General features: G+C 42.6%; 1 protein-coding gene across 1 annotated transcript in view; it reads right to left on the bottom strand.

Moving 5' to 3' along the window:
- LOC126160199 (threonylcarbamoyl-AMP synthase-like) overlaps positions 1-5,659 on the bottom strand; it is a 97,064-nt gene extending 91,405 nt beyond the window's left edge. Inside the window, exon 1 of the mRNA XM_049916891.1 lies at positions 5,348-5,659. Within this exon, the coding sequence (XP_049772848.1) occupies positions 5,348-5,659 (312 nt within the window). The remainder of the gene's footprint in view (positions 1-5,347) is intronic.
- Positions 5,660-14,623: the final 8,964 nt, after the last annotated feature.

The raw sequence follows: 14,623 nt of genomic DNA, 5'->3' as shown, positions 1-14,623 counted from the left end.
TTAGGCCCCTCTCAAACTCACTTAACAGCAATAAATGCCGTCCAACAAGGCTACCTGGCACTCTGTGCCTACTTAAGTCCTCCTCGAGTCAGGATGTGATCGTCGAGTGTATGACTCTTTAACACTATTGAGCCGTGTATCGACTCGTGCTACACCTTGTGTTTAAATTGCATTGATTTTCCTTTTGTTCCCCTGACATGTTTGTTTGATACGTTGTCTGTCATTAAGGGGCTGCTTGGTTGTCTTCTCCCTCTGTTATCGATATGTGCGTTCTTGCTTCCGGGAAACTGCTATGGAGGAAGCGAAATCTTTGACTGGTGGTACCTTCGTGTGGTGGCGCGAAAGGAGGGGCGTGAGCTCGGAGCGTCGGGAGGGCAGTGTGGCTCGCCAGGCGTGGTCGGTTGTACCGAGTCGCCACGTGATGTATGTCGGTCGTGTCTAACGAGCAGATGGAGTTGACGGAAGAGCTCCCCCACGAGTTGGTTGTATACAGAATCGCCCCACGAGTAGTTGCTGTTCATTTCACCGTGATGGGACGTTAACAAGCTTCTTTAAGTCCTCAGTTTCAACACTGGAGTTTAAAAAGGAGACACCTAACATGAAGGAGTGGTCACGACCCGTCAACGTTGCAGAGAAGACGTGAACTCCGATGACAGAGCGTGTTGTCGCGTGACCGTGGCGTGTTGGGTACACTGGCGACGCGTGCGCGGTCGGATGTGTGGATCCTTGCCATCGGAGGTCGTGTACTGCCTGTTCGAGCATTATTGTAAGTTAGTGGAAGGTTTAATCATTAAGTAATAAGTTTGCGTAACCAGTGTCTCTTCTGCCTTGTGGCCTCCAGCGAAAAGGTTTCCTATCCCCGACACCGGTGTAATTGGAGACAGTGATCTTTCCTCCTCCTCTCGTTACTGCCCGATGGGAGGTGTAGTTTTGGCAGTTTGATTGTTTCGCTATTCTGTCGTGTGTTATGAGTACATTCATGCTTCTTGTTGGTTGATCATGTGGTCGCTCATTCAGGAGTGTGGCGTGTAATGTTTCCTTGCACGAGGTTAGCTCTGATTCTGTCAGCAAGTTAAGCCATCTTATTACAAGTTATCGCTGGCTAAACGTCGGTGCAGTGACCAGCCTGAGAATGGCAATTGTTGTTACCGGCGTATTTAAATTGGCCAGTATTCTGCCTAGCCTGAGCATCCCTGAGTGGGTGATTTGTGGCCGCCTTACACGGGTCCGTCATATCTGTTATGTTCTAATGATATTCCAGGACACTTTTGTTTAAAATCTTTTTTAAATTCCTCCATTCCTTTATTGCCATTAATCGTGTGTTTGCTGAGACCTTTGATTTTTTAAATGGCGGTGTTGCTAGCTTCACTACCCCACCGTACTTTATTAACAAAGTTCTGTATTTACTTTAGTAGCCTGTTTACTAATGTTCTTTAAATTTTTTAAACTGTTGTATTGCTATAAATTACTTGATTGCCGTTAGCGGCGTGTTTAAAAGGTTGTTTATTGGGGGTACTGCTAGTTTCTGTAAGATATGAACAAAACATTTGGGTATGAAAATCTCAACTCGACAGTAAACTACTAGAAATTTGTCCCCGTTTCCCAACTTGTGGTGTGGCTTGTAGTAACCGTAACCACTGTGTGTGTCCAACTATAGCTTAGGCACTACATACCTTTTGCTGTTTCATTTTGCCAAGCGTAACCACTGTGTGTGCCAACTGTAGCTTAGACACTACATATCTTTTGCTGATTCATTTTTCTCTCTACTTTGTTCAACATTCCATCATTAAGCTTCTGTAATTATTCTATGATTAATTCGGTACTGTATAAAAATGTGTACTTTTTTCTTTGTAGAAACTTTGATGTCCTGGTATAATCATATGTAATGTATTGTCTTTATTATTCAAATTCTCTGCCTCACTTGGAGGGGAAAAAAATGAAGTCCCATGCTTCTTTACAGAGCGTGGGGGAACGATGCGGGAGACCCGCACCGCCTTACTAGGCAAGGTCCTAATGGAGGTGGTTTGGCGTTGCCTTCCTCCGACCGTAATGGGGATGAATGATGATGATGAAGGCGACACTACAACACCCAGTCATCTGACCCCGCCGGGAATCGAACCCGGGACCCCGTGCTCGGGAAGCGAGAACGCTACCGCGAGACCACGAGAGGCGGACCTTGGGGGGGAGACAAAACTTATTATGTATAACTGACAATTTGTTCAAATAATTTTATGTAGAATTGTCAGTATGTGTAACTGATCTATTTTATTTAATATGTTTGGTTGCTGTTATGTAATTGCTAACCCTCACTTAGGGTTTTTAGTTCTTTACATGTATAAAAGATGTTGTGGTTCCCCCTGGGACGGAATCTTGCAGCTCGCGCAAAATGTGGTTGGCATGGATAGAAAGCTGGAACAAAGAGTCAGTCGGAGACGAGCTACTGAGCCGCTAACAGGTCATGCAAAGGTTGTGATTCATGCTGGTGCCGAGAGGGGCTTTTAGTGCCGTTTCAATACGCGTTAAAGCCTCGGATGAATGGAGTAATATGCTGGCAATACTCTGAAATTAATATCCATCTTCGCCACCAAGAAATGACAGAGTCCAGCTTGTCTATCTGCACCTCCATTCAACAAAGTCCACTCGCCATCACATTGGGCAATCAGTGAAAAGGGACCAGGAAACAGTAGAATTGTACAATGAAGGATCAACTCATTGGATATTTCAGTGTGCTCAAATATAAGGTAATTTATACCTGAACTCTTGTACCTATACTGATTTTTTATCCTCACTCACTTATCCAATTAGCGTCCTTCTCGTGTTTAAGTGCTTACCGAGTATCCTAACTGAAAGAATATCAAAGCCCAGTGTGTTATATTTAAAGGCCTCTTTAAAACATTAAAAGTTTTGGTTAAAATTAATGTGGATAAAGAATGTGCCATGGTAAGTGTTTGTTGAAGTAAAATGTGCAATCAAAATTGTTGCTTTGAAAATCTATGAGTTTTCAAACAATTATCGACAGTAAAGAAGTAGATAAATTCAGTTAGGTCTTAAAACAATTTGCTGTTACTTCAAAGCTAATAGAATACTTACTCATATTGAGGCTAGAAAAATTTTGTTCAGTAAATGAATAATGCAGCTTGTTCTCCACTGTGTCAGGAGAGTCAATGCTTGATGTTTTATGTTAACTTGTGTTTTACTGCAGTAACAGGTCAAATTACTGAAAAAAGTTTCATGGTTATGTTTCATGGTTATGTTTGCTAAAATAAGGATCTCATTTGTATGGGAAAGAGCGTATCATTAGTGTAATAGGACCTACAGTTTGTTTATGGTGCTCTCTAGTAGGAAACATTTGATAGATAGTCCATTTGTTATGATTACAGTAACTGCTTCAGTCATAGATCAGCGAGAAAGTGTTTGTCAGTGCATTTCATTTAAATTTTATTTTAAGTGTAACCTATGTCCAATTTATGATTCTATGGTGAAAATTAATAGTAATATTGTTGAGACCATCTTGACTAAGCTCTGAAGACGACAGTGTATGTCAGTATCTGTTGTACTTAGGCAAATAGTTTGTTCTGCTCTGAATATCAGCTCCCACCTTAACGTTAACATAAGCTTCTGCTAGAGTTCATTGCACTCTTGTGTGGCAAAGTATAGGTTGTGTTTGTCCATTAAAGTTACTCATATCCATTTTCTTGAATAGGAATGTTACTCATTCTTATGCCTAATCAGGCTGGCGACCGTTTGCTTTATCATTTGCACAGTGTGGATAGGCAAATTTTATTTGTTATCGTTTAAAAATTTACGTAATTCTGACTTACCCTTCCGATAAGCCACTTCCGTTAGGTACATCACAGTCAACATAACAAAATTCCAGAGGGTAACACTGCTCTTCTTCTTTGTACTGTAATTGAATCAATAAAAATAGTTTCATTATACGAACTGCTTCCAGCTTTGAGGTTATATTATAGCTGTGGTGTCACGGCCAGACACCACACTTGCTAGGTGGTAGCCTTTAAATCGGCCGCGGTCCGTTAGTATACGTCGGACCCACGTGTCGCCACTATCAGTGATTGCGGGCCGAGCGCCGCCACACGGCAGGTCTAGTCTAGAGAGACTCCCTAGCACTCACCCCAGTTGTACAGCTGACTTTGTTAGCGATGGTTCACTGTCTACATATGCTCTCATTTGCAGAGACGACAGTTTAGCATAGCCTTCAGCTACGTCATTTGCTACGACCTAGCAAGGCGCCATATTCAATTACTATGAATGTATTCTGAACAGATAATATTGTGCATCATGTACCGTCAAGAGCGACGTTCATCATTAATGGATTAAAGTTAAGTATCGAACTAATTACGTCCGCTTTCTGAATTCTAATTCCTTGTCATGTTCCACACCTCACGTCAGTATAGTCCTTCCCTCCTCACGCCAGCCTGCGTGAGCTAAAACCCGTGCATTTCGGCCTCCACTAGTAACACGGTGTTGGCTCTTCTGCCAACACAACAATAGCAGTGGCAGCAGTGGGAGTGTTATAACTACACGCCGTTGAAATAGGGTACCCTGCCCGATTGCAGTGCCACCACAAGGTGTCTGGGCATACGCATTGGCACCACACTTGGATCATTTGCATATTCTCTGTACTCATCTGCAACGTTTCGTGTCTGTGCCCTACTTCCCTCTGGGAGCAGTCTCCCGGTGCTTTATTTCTTTTCCATACTTTCTATCACCACCCAACATCGTATTTCTACGACAGGCAGTGTCACCTTCCCTATAAACGAAACTTTCTGTTTTATTGTTTAACTTCTCAAGTACCTGTCGATACAAATGAACGTGTCTTCATGGGAAACGTAAGTCTTAATTTTCTCAAATGTTGCCTATTGTTCTTAGTTACACATGATGGGTATTGCTCTAGTTCATTATCTTTTGGTTGAAAATCCTGCAGCAAACTTTTTCCTTTTTTTTAAAAGTATGGTTGCACATGTGGCGTATCTGATTTCTCCGTTGTTCATAATCTGTGTTTAATAAACAGTAATCTACAATTTCTGTAATATATGAGCAATTGTAAGCGAAATAGGGAGGATATGGATATGATAGCACATTGTTCGTTTGATTCTGTAAGCAGCGTGAGGTACCTGGCTGAACTCTACCGCTTTATCTCGGAATGGTCCCCCAAATGAATCTTTCATAAATGACACGGCCAGAAGAATGATGATAAATCAGAGGCGGTACTAAACAAACGGCAGCGGGTCCGAGAAGAAGCGTTTACTACTTGAAACATGCCGCCGTCCAGCGAGACGTGACGTTCCGCTACTTACTTGCATTGTCCGCCGACGCCAATAAATACCCGACGCTGGCAGTGAAACTGCCTCACAGCTTCCTGTCGGCGCGTAGCGTGTGCTGCATAAGCAGCAGGGGCAACGCCCTCCGATTCGGCGGGGCGCGTGGAGGCATCTGGCGCCCTCGACAACTGAAAAGAACAGGCTTTGCCGCGCGACTCGCGACCACTTGTCTCCTGAGGACACTCGTCCGCTGGAGAGCGTGCGAGGGTGCAGCGGTCACAGCACGCGCTCTGCTCGAGCGTGCAGCTCGCTCCTCGAAACCATTTCATTTTACCGTCGAGAAAAGATTTAGTTCCTTTGATCTTCTGTCCAGACATGGCGCAAAAGCCGACAGATAAAAATGTAGCGTGAATACGTGATTTAGACGCTTACCCGTATTGTAGACGTGCAACAGGAATAGGGAAACACACTTTCCTTTCTCGTGGTCTTTTAAACTATGGTACTTGGACTGTGATTTATTTTCAAAGAATATTTTTAAGAATTTATTTTATTTACTAGCGATTCATCAAGAACATTAACACATTTAATCACACTATCTAAGCATGGAAGTAGTTGCCAGGGAGTAACTGATGAAATCATTACCAAATTCCTTTTTTATTCACTTTAATAGTGCCTAAAAGCATTTTTTAAAAGAAACAGATTTAAAATTATAATCAGAAAGAACCCTCTAAATATCAAAGTTACAATTTATTCAGAGGCAGAAAGAAACAAGTTTTGACTGTATGAGATTTCGGGCAGAGAACCTAGCCGCTCTCTTTTGACACGGTCGTAGTTACGACCGCTCACAACAGCCTCTGAAAGACTACACTGGTGCAAATCATCTAATAAACTGCGATTTCTCGAGAAGAACTGGCACAGCACCCACAAATCGCTCTCCCGAGCCGTCCGCTGCCAGCCGCTTCGACGGACGCAGGAAGGCGCGCTGATTTCCGGTCTCACGGCGTCGCAGCTCGCACCGGCCAGACTGATGTCGTGGGTTGACTCCTGATGTTCTCTTGTCGACCGCCAAGTCACTACCCCTGGCTACACGCCGCGGCCCACTGGACTCACGTGGCGACCTCACATGCGCCGACGCTCAAGACGGACCAGTCATCTTATGTCTCAGAGTGCGACCGACCAACAGATCGACCCATCCGCCAATGACCATTGCCTGAGCAACTCGAGCAGACTGGCGGCCTAACGCGCAGACTCAGATACAGGAACTAAGACTCAACCGGGCGACCACTCGCTGAGTTCTCTTACTGGCGGACTGGAAAGACTCTCAATTTGCCTTCTTTGAAGGTTGATCCGAACGACAGACATACTAGCGCTCCGAACGACAGACAGACACTAACTGCCTAACAAATACGGACAAGAGACTGACCCAGACTGACCCCCTGGCGAGCTCATAGGGCCCTTTAAATGCACGTGAACAGGCAACCTTTCCCCTTCCCCACCAGAGGGAGACACTAAAGCTGTAATTGCCACAACGGCGCCACCGCCAGAATCTTAGGGCGACTGCTTCACACTACGCGCTCCGGCGCGCTCTTCAAAACAGCAATTTTTACCACGGCTCAGTATAGTGTACCGTTAGCCAATTTTCTGTAGAGTAAATTACAACATCCTAGTAAAAGCGCGTGTTGAAAAGTAATACCCCCGGATATTTTACGTGTAAACTCTCAGAGCCTTTTAAATAAAACGAACGCTGTTCACACTCTACACCTTTATTATTTGTGTCTTCATATTTATTTCTCAGCGTAGCCACCTTGGTGACGATTCCATAACATGTCTGACTTTGTTGGTGGAGCCACAACCTTGCCTTGCCTCTGGTTGCACCGCTTTATCACTATTTAACTGGTTAACATGAAAATCGGATGGTGCCAAGTTGGGGCTGTATGTGGGACGATGGAAGACAGTGAATCCAAGGCGTAGGACTGTTGCAGACGCCGCAATGCTCGTGTGTGGTGTGGTATTGTCGTGCTGAAGCAGAAGGTGCTCCATGTGTGGACGACCTCTTCGAACTGGAAACCCCGTTTCATCACGCTGTTTTCTCAAGCACCGACTTAGTGACTGCTGTGTTGGCAGAAGAGCCAACACCGTGTAGCTAGAGGAGGCCGAAATGCACGCGTTTAAGCTCACGCAATCTGGCGTGAGGTCTGGAAAATGACAATGTAATTAATATAGCAAATAAGGTACGTTGCTGCTGGAATACTTAACTTTAATCCATAATTGGTGTACATCGCTCTTGACGGTACATGTTTTACAATCTCAATATAAACTGGTAATGGCGCCTTGCTAGGTCGTAGCAAATGACGTAGCTGAAGGCTATGCTAACTATAGTCTCGGCAAATGAGAGCGTATGTGTCAGTGTAGCTTCGCTAGCAAAGTCGGCTGTACTACTGGGGCGAGTGCTAGGACGTCTCTCTGGACCTGCCGTGTGGCGGCGCTGGGTCTGCAATCACTGACAGTGGCGACACGCGGGTCCGACGTATACTACAGGACCGCGGCCGATTTAAAGGCTACCAACTAGTAAGTGTGGTGTCTGGCGGTGACACCACAGTGACGTTACTCACAGCCATATTACTTGCTACATTTCGGTGCCCTCAAGCAGTAGAGGGCTGCAAATACGTAGACATGAAGAATAAAGATGTAGAATGTTAATAATGTTTAATTTATTTAAAAATCTTTAAGCGCTTTCATACAAAAAATTCGGGGTCATTATTTTTCAATATGCCCTCGTACATTAAAAAAATCAATACAAAATTTTTAAGGCTTTGGTGGCCACTTGGTAACAAACCAGTGTGCAATTTGTGCTTTTACCAGTGGGGGGGATGTCTTAGGGGGTTAGTATAATTATATATGTTACTAGCTTGGACCATGGATACCCATGGTTAAACAGTTATTTATAAATAGATGTTAATGCCGAAACTCACTATTGACGCGTATGAACTATCAGAAAAGCCATCCCTTGTTATATCTTTAAAAGTACATTAAAGGCAAAGCTTATTTACAAAATCATCTAGATACAGGTATATGAGGGGAATTCAAAAAGTAAAGGCACATTTGTGAAAAGCTGTACTTATTCTGATGATAGAAAACTGAAACATGCGTTATTTTTCTACGTAACATCCCTGGACTTCAATTCAGTTTTCCCGACGTTTTACGAGTTTTTTTTTTTATTTCATCAGAAAATACGTTTTTCTGTTGCATCTGTAACCAATTTTGCACCGCAGCAATGACGTCTTCATCACTTTCAAATCTTCTTCCCTGTAGTGCTTCCGTTAAGGGTCCAAACATGTGAAAATCGCTTGGAGCCAGGTCTGGACTGTATGGTGGATGTTCCAGCACCTCGAATCTCAACTCCTTTATTGCGTCGGCAGAATGTGGGCGAGCGTTATCTTGCTGCAGGATGACACCTCTTCACAGTTTCCACGACGTTTGGATCTGATTGCAAGTTTTAGTTTCGTACGCAACATATCACATCCACCATACAATACAGACCTGGCTCTAAAGCCTCGTTTACGCTGGGGCGACGTCTTGCAACATTGTGGCATGCTACGGAAATGTGGCGTGCGTCGTCTTGCAGCATGCTACAACAGGCAACATCTTGCGGCGTATGTTGCATGTGGCAGGTTAATTTATACCAAAGTAACAGAATTTGTGCCACACGTGTGTCTGTCTTGCAGTATAATGGATGATAAAGTGATCGCAGCGTCGGCCTACTTGGTACTTGCACATGCAGCTAACAACGGAAATGAAAACCAAAGGAAGAGAAAACTATGGTGGAAGAGAAGAGTATTTAAAGAAGGTCCATGAAATACTATCCTAGGAACTAGAAGCAGACGATGGTGCGTTATTTAGTAGTTTTACGAGAATGTCGACTGAAGACTTGAATTACTTACTGCAGTTAACTACACGTCTTATTGTAAAGAAAGACAACAACTGCCAAGACAGTATTTCACCAAGAATTCGATGGGCCATCACATTATGATTTTTAGCCACTGGCGATTCATACAAGTCTCTAATGTACTTATTTAAAGTGTCATATTCTGCTATTTCCCTCATAGTACCAGAAGTATGTGAAGCTATTTCATTGGTGTTGAAGAATTACATAAAGGTAAGCACCCAACATTCAGTACTGATTTCATTTAAGTAATGTTCTATTGGCATTTTTAAGCTAATTAAAATGGATATTAAAGAATTGTTAAAAATACTTATTTCTAAAATCGAATTAATTCAAGCTCTTCTGTTTCTGTTTGAACGAATTCGTCACAATTATTATTGTCCACATATACAATTTCACAGATAGGTTTTGCAACCAATGTTTCGGTGCTCGGATTTTGCTGTTCATACTACCCCAAGGCCGCTTTAAAAAGAACATTTGAAAATATGTGCGTGACATGTGTGGGAGGTACATGTTCTTCAAGAGCTACATCGCCGTCATCTTTTGATACTGTGTCCTCTGTGTCATCAGTCTGAAAAAACAGAGAAAGTAATGAGTATGTTTTACTTTTCAGATTCCAAAGGATGCTGAAGAATGGCAGAAGGTAGCAAGAAATTTCGAAGTGAAGTGGAATATCCCCCACTGCATAGGAGCCATATATGGCAAACATGTGCAATTTATGTGTCCTCCGAATATTGGAAGTGAATACATCAACTACAAAAAAACATTCAGCATTGTCCTTATGGCAATTGTAGACACAAATTACTGCTTTCAATATTTAAATGTTGGATGTCACAGGGACAGAAAGAGAGGGGAGGAGGAGATTGACTTAGAGGGGGAGAGAAACTGACCTTAGTGAAGCGGAGAGCGATAGAGGGGGTAGGAGGTGATAGAGGAGAGAAGCAGATGGACAGAGAGAAGGGCAGGAGAAGATGGGGAGTGGGAAAAGAAGGAGATGGACATAAGGGGAAGGTAGAGACATCCGGGCATTGCCGAGTTTCTTTACCTCATTTATAAAATTAATAAATCTTCATATGTTGTTAATTAATATCTTTGTAAATGATTCATGTTATATACGATACTCAAACTATACTAAAATATAAGATGCATAAAATGTAAAATTAAAATTTTTGTGTTGTTTTGTGCTTAATTTTAACACTCTGAAATTGTAAGTGAATGTTAATTTGTTAAATCATCGTATTATGAGAAAGCCACAGCAAAGTGTGGCCGGTTCAGCTTGTACTGCAGTGTATAATGGTCATTTTAACTTACAGAGTTTAGTTGAAGAGACGAGATGAATGAGATTGCTCCTGAAGATTCGAGGGTTTGCCTATTGGTTTGTCAAGGGCGCTATGGTGCTGAGACTTGATCCACTTTGCTGCAAATTTTTCTGCATCAAAGCAATGCAGTGGAGATCCATTTATTGAAATGAAAAGTAGATTTGAATGTGTCGGAATTCGTAAGTGATTTCTGTGATCAGTCAGTGTTAAATTCATGGCACTAAATCCGCGTTCACATTCAGCCGTAGATATAGGTGTAACTTCGACTGCTTTCACAAGTTCCTTCACAGAATTGGACATTTGTTGAGGATTCCTTTATAGATTCGAAAATCTATAATTAGTGACTCACATGTGCTTTCACGTAACTTAAAATCCACCTCATTACACAAGCAAGAAATTGACATGTCACCATAAAACACACGTTCATAATCATCTGAAGGCCATGTATCTGAAGTTAATACGACTACATCCGAAAAGAAATCCAGGTCCTCAAAGCGGTTTTTTATATTGTCTACCAAAGACTGAAAAATTTCTTCCGAAACGTCTGAAACCTGTTATATTCATCACAAGATGGGTCTTTAATTAATACCTCTTTGAATGTGCGCTTTTCCTCCAACTCTTGTACTATCATCCTAATTCGTGGCGAGTCATTTTTTTTTCAGTGTTTCAAGAGATCTTATAGCCACGTAAGTCTCCTGTTTCGCTTTAAGGACTGAAGAATTTCTGTTCTGCATAAAGAATGATAATACCTGCAGAACTTATAGGGCCTCATAAAGCAAAACTAATTCGATTATAAGCAACCACTTTGTGAAATGTTTTAGTAAACCTTCAAATTTAGATCTCTCCTGAGTTGATCGGGAACCATCATGTCTCAGTTTTTCAAAAAGATGGACAAGAGAGCTGTGACTTTCAAGAAGAGCTCGAACAGCATTAAATGAGGAAGCAACCCAACGTACGCGAAAAATACGGCCTAGTTTTAATAGCTGCTAGGATAATTCTTGTGGAACACATTGTAGTAGTCTCTGATTTTTGGGAGTTCGAGAAAACACAGAATATAAGGAATCTAAAAAAACTTGTATATGGTATACATCTGCTACATCATTCATAACATGGTGGACAGCTAATTCGATTTTGTGGTTCATACAATGAACGACAGTTAAATCCTTATGTAAATGACTACGCAGTAGAGCGGCTACGTCTTTGTAAGGTGCAAGCATTGCTGAGGCACCATCTGTTGCGATACCTACAAAGTGGTTTTTTAGTACATCATTTGTAATGCCATACTTTTCAGGAGCTGCTAACAGTGTGTTGAAAATGCATTCTCCTGTCTCGCTTTCTAATTCAACAATGTCAAAAAAATAATTGTAAGGAACTCCCTCAAAGGACATACGTAAATATATTATTAAACAAGCTTTATTGGAAATGGTTGTACTTTCGTCCGTCATGATACTAAAGTTTGTACCCGGTTCTACAAGGAAGTGAGCAAGATTCTTTTTCATTTCTTCTCCTACAAACATAATGAAATTTCGGCGTGCATGGTCAGAATGAAGCATATTACCGACTGATAATCCATTAAGCTTTTGTTGTTCGATTACTGCAGGATAAGATTTGAATGATAATTTTTGTTTAGCTATTACATATGCAGATCTGAACAACGAAGCAGTTGCGATTACTTTTTCTTGATGCTGGTTTCCCCACAACTTTTCACTTTTACTCACGCATTTTTCTAAACTTTTCTTTTCTTTTATACTCATGATTTCTACGTACTTCATGTGTGGTTTGCACTTTGCATGATCCCCGATTTTATCATTTAATTTTTTGGCGTTATTAGGAGAAACACCAGCTAAAAACGCGTTATCGATACGCATACCTTCACTGCTTTCCACCTTAAGTTCACGAACTTGTGAACACACTGTGCATATTACAAAGTTTTTGTCATTTACGGACAGCCACGGCTTAGTCTTTTGCCAGTTTTGAATACGTGATAAGGCAACACAACTTCCTACTATAATCTCAAGAGTACTGTTACTCCCATTCCTACCTTGAGACGTGTCACAGTTTTCAGTCACCGGAGATTCTGTCTCTTCCCCTGTATTAGCACCATCATTACCGTTTTCTTGTTTACATTCACTGTCTATTTTAACTATTTTAGCACCACTGTTAGTATCCTGACTGTCAGAGTTTGTACACCTATCAGGTAATTCACTGCTCTTAAGGAAATCAGAAATTTTACTTTGTTTGAATGACATCCTGAAATTCCTTAGTTCTTACAGGCCCGGACGCACTCAACTCACTAATGAAGCTACTGAAGCAGGAACGTGTGAAGATCGCCGTGTGTTTGGCGGACGCGAGGCAACGAACGAACGGCACTAATAATTTGGAGTACGCGATGCAGGGGAGCCTGTGTTAAGCTCCACCCACGTGGTTCGCGGCTAGCCAAGTCAGACTGTCCGATCCTGTCTGGTAGGTACCGTTGCTCACTTCGCACTACTTTGTGCTTTCGTCCCAGGTGCGTTAGTCCGCGCCATACTGTTGCCAAAAAATGGCCTAAAAATAAATGTTCGCACAGGTACCGGGCCGGTCACCTCCCTGTCTCAGGGCTCGGGGTGGGAATTTCAGCCCCCACAGCTCACCCAACACTGCGGTATGGCTGCTGCGGTATGACTGCCACACTACTTCCCTCGTAAGCTTGCAAGTAAACGGATGACGCACCTTAGACGGAAGCAACAATGACAACATGAGAATGATGATTTAGTTCTAAATGTTTTGAAATGCTTAACTACTACGTAACACTTTTTCAGAATTAATAAGCAAACATATTAACAGTACTAATAGTAAGACTGTATTAAAAACTTTCAGTGTTCGGCTCCAAAAATTTAAATTTTATGTAAAGTTTTATTCCAGTGAGTGGGAAAAAAACATCCCAGGTTGGGATGCATAAACTAAAACCAGAGGAGGGGATTGTCTGATGCAGAGGGTTGGAAATCCCCCCCATACACCCTGCAAATCGCACACTGTAACACACTGCCTATTGGCTTCTGTCTCTGGTTATTCGACCTACGTTCATCTAATGACTTTACTGACGTTTCGCCAACACAAGTGACTGGCATTGTCAAAGCTTCACCCTCCACCACCGGCAATAGAGGGTGAAGCTTTGACAATGCCAGCCACTCGTGCTGGCGAAACGTCAGTAAAGTCATTAGATGAATGTCGGCCGAAGAACCCGAGACGAAAGCCAATAGACAGTTTGTCAAAAAAAATCAACTTATATATAAAAGCTTTGCAACAGTTAATGAAAAGTAACGTGCTCCCATAACGACGAAAAATTGTTATACACCGCAGCTGCAGGTCGAAATTCTTTATTCAAGTAATAGAAACGATTTTCTGACAAGTAACTACATGCAATCCGAGGATAGAAACTTCTAGCGGAGTAAAGAATTTCTAATTGAAGCTGCGTTGACACCTCTCCGTTATATTCGTTTAGTTTGATTCTTGATTGGGTAAGAGTGTATGAATCTGAAGGTTCAGTGTTCAATTTTCAGTCACCGCTTTACTGTCCCTTTTCGATTCTTCCAACTCTGGCATTTACTGAAATACACGAACAATGCTAAGTTGCGGTTCAGAGTCCTTGTGTCCTGAGTCCTTGTGACTCTTTAGGTCCTTTTAAAAATGGCTGGGTAATTCAGTTCACTGTGCATTGACGACTTAGTTTGCTTAGAGTGGGGAAGATCTGTGATGCAAAAGCTGCACAAATCATTCAAGCTATCTATGAACATAACGGCCTTGCCGCAGTGGGTACACCGGTTCCCGTGAGATCACCGAAGTTAAGCGCCGTCGGGCGTGGCCGGCACTTGGATGGGTGACCATCCGGCCGCCATGTGCTGTTGCCATTTTTCGGGGTGCACTCAGCCTCGTGATGCCAATTGAGGTGCTACTCGACCGAATAGCAGCGGCTCCGGTCAAAGAAAACCATCATAACGACCGGGAGAGCGGTGTGCTGACCACACGCCCCTCCTATCCGCATCCTCAACTGGGAATGACACGGCGGTCGGATGGTCCCGATGGGCCACTTGTGGCCT

Source organism: Schistocerca cancellata, chromosome 2 (genome assembly GCF_023864275.1).
Source record: "Schistocerca cancellata isolate TAMUIC-IGC-003103 chromosome 2, iqSchCanc2.1, whole genome shotgun sequence".
NCBI lineage: Eukaryota > Metazoa > Arthropoda > Insecta > Orthoptera > Acrididae > Schistocerca > Schistocerca cancellata.
The sequence above is the reverse complement of the archived record's forward strand: the minus strand, read 5'-3'. Positions and strand labels throughout refer to the sequence as shown.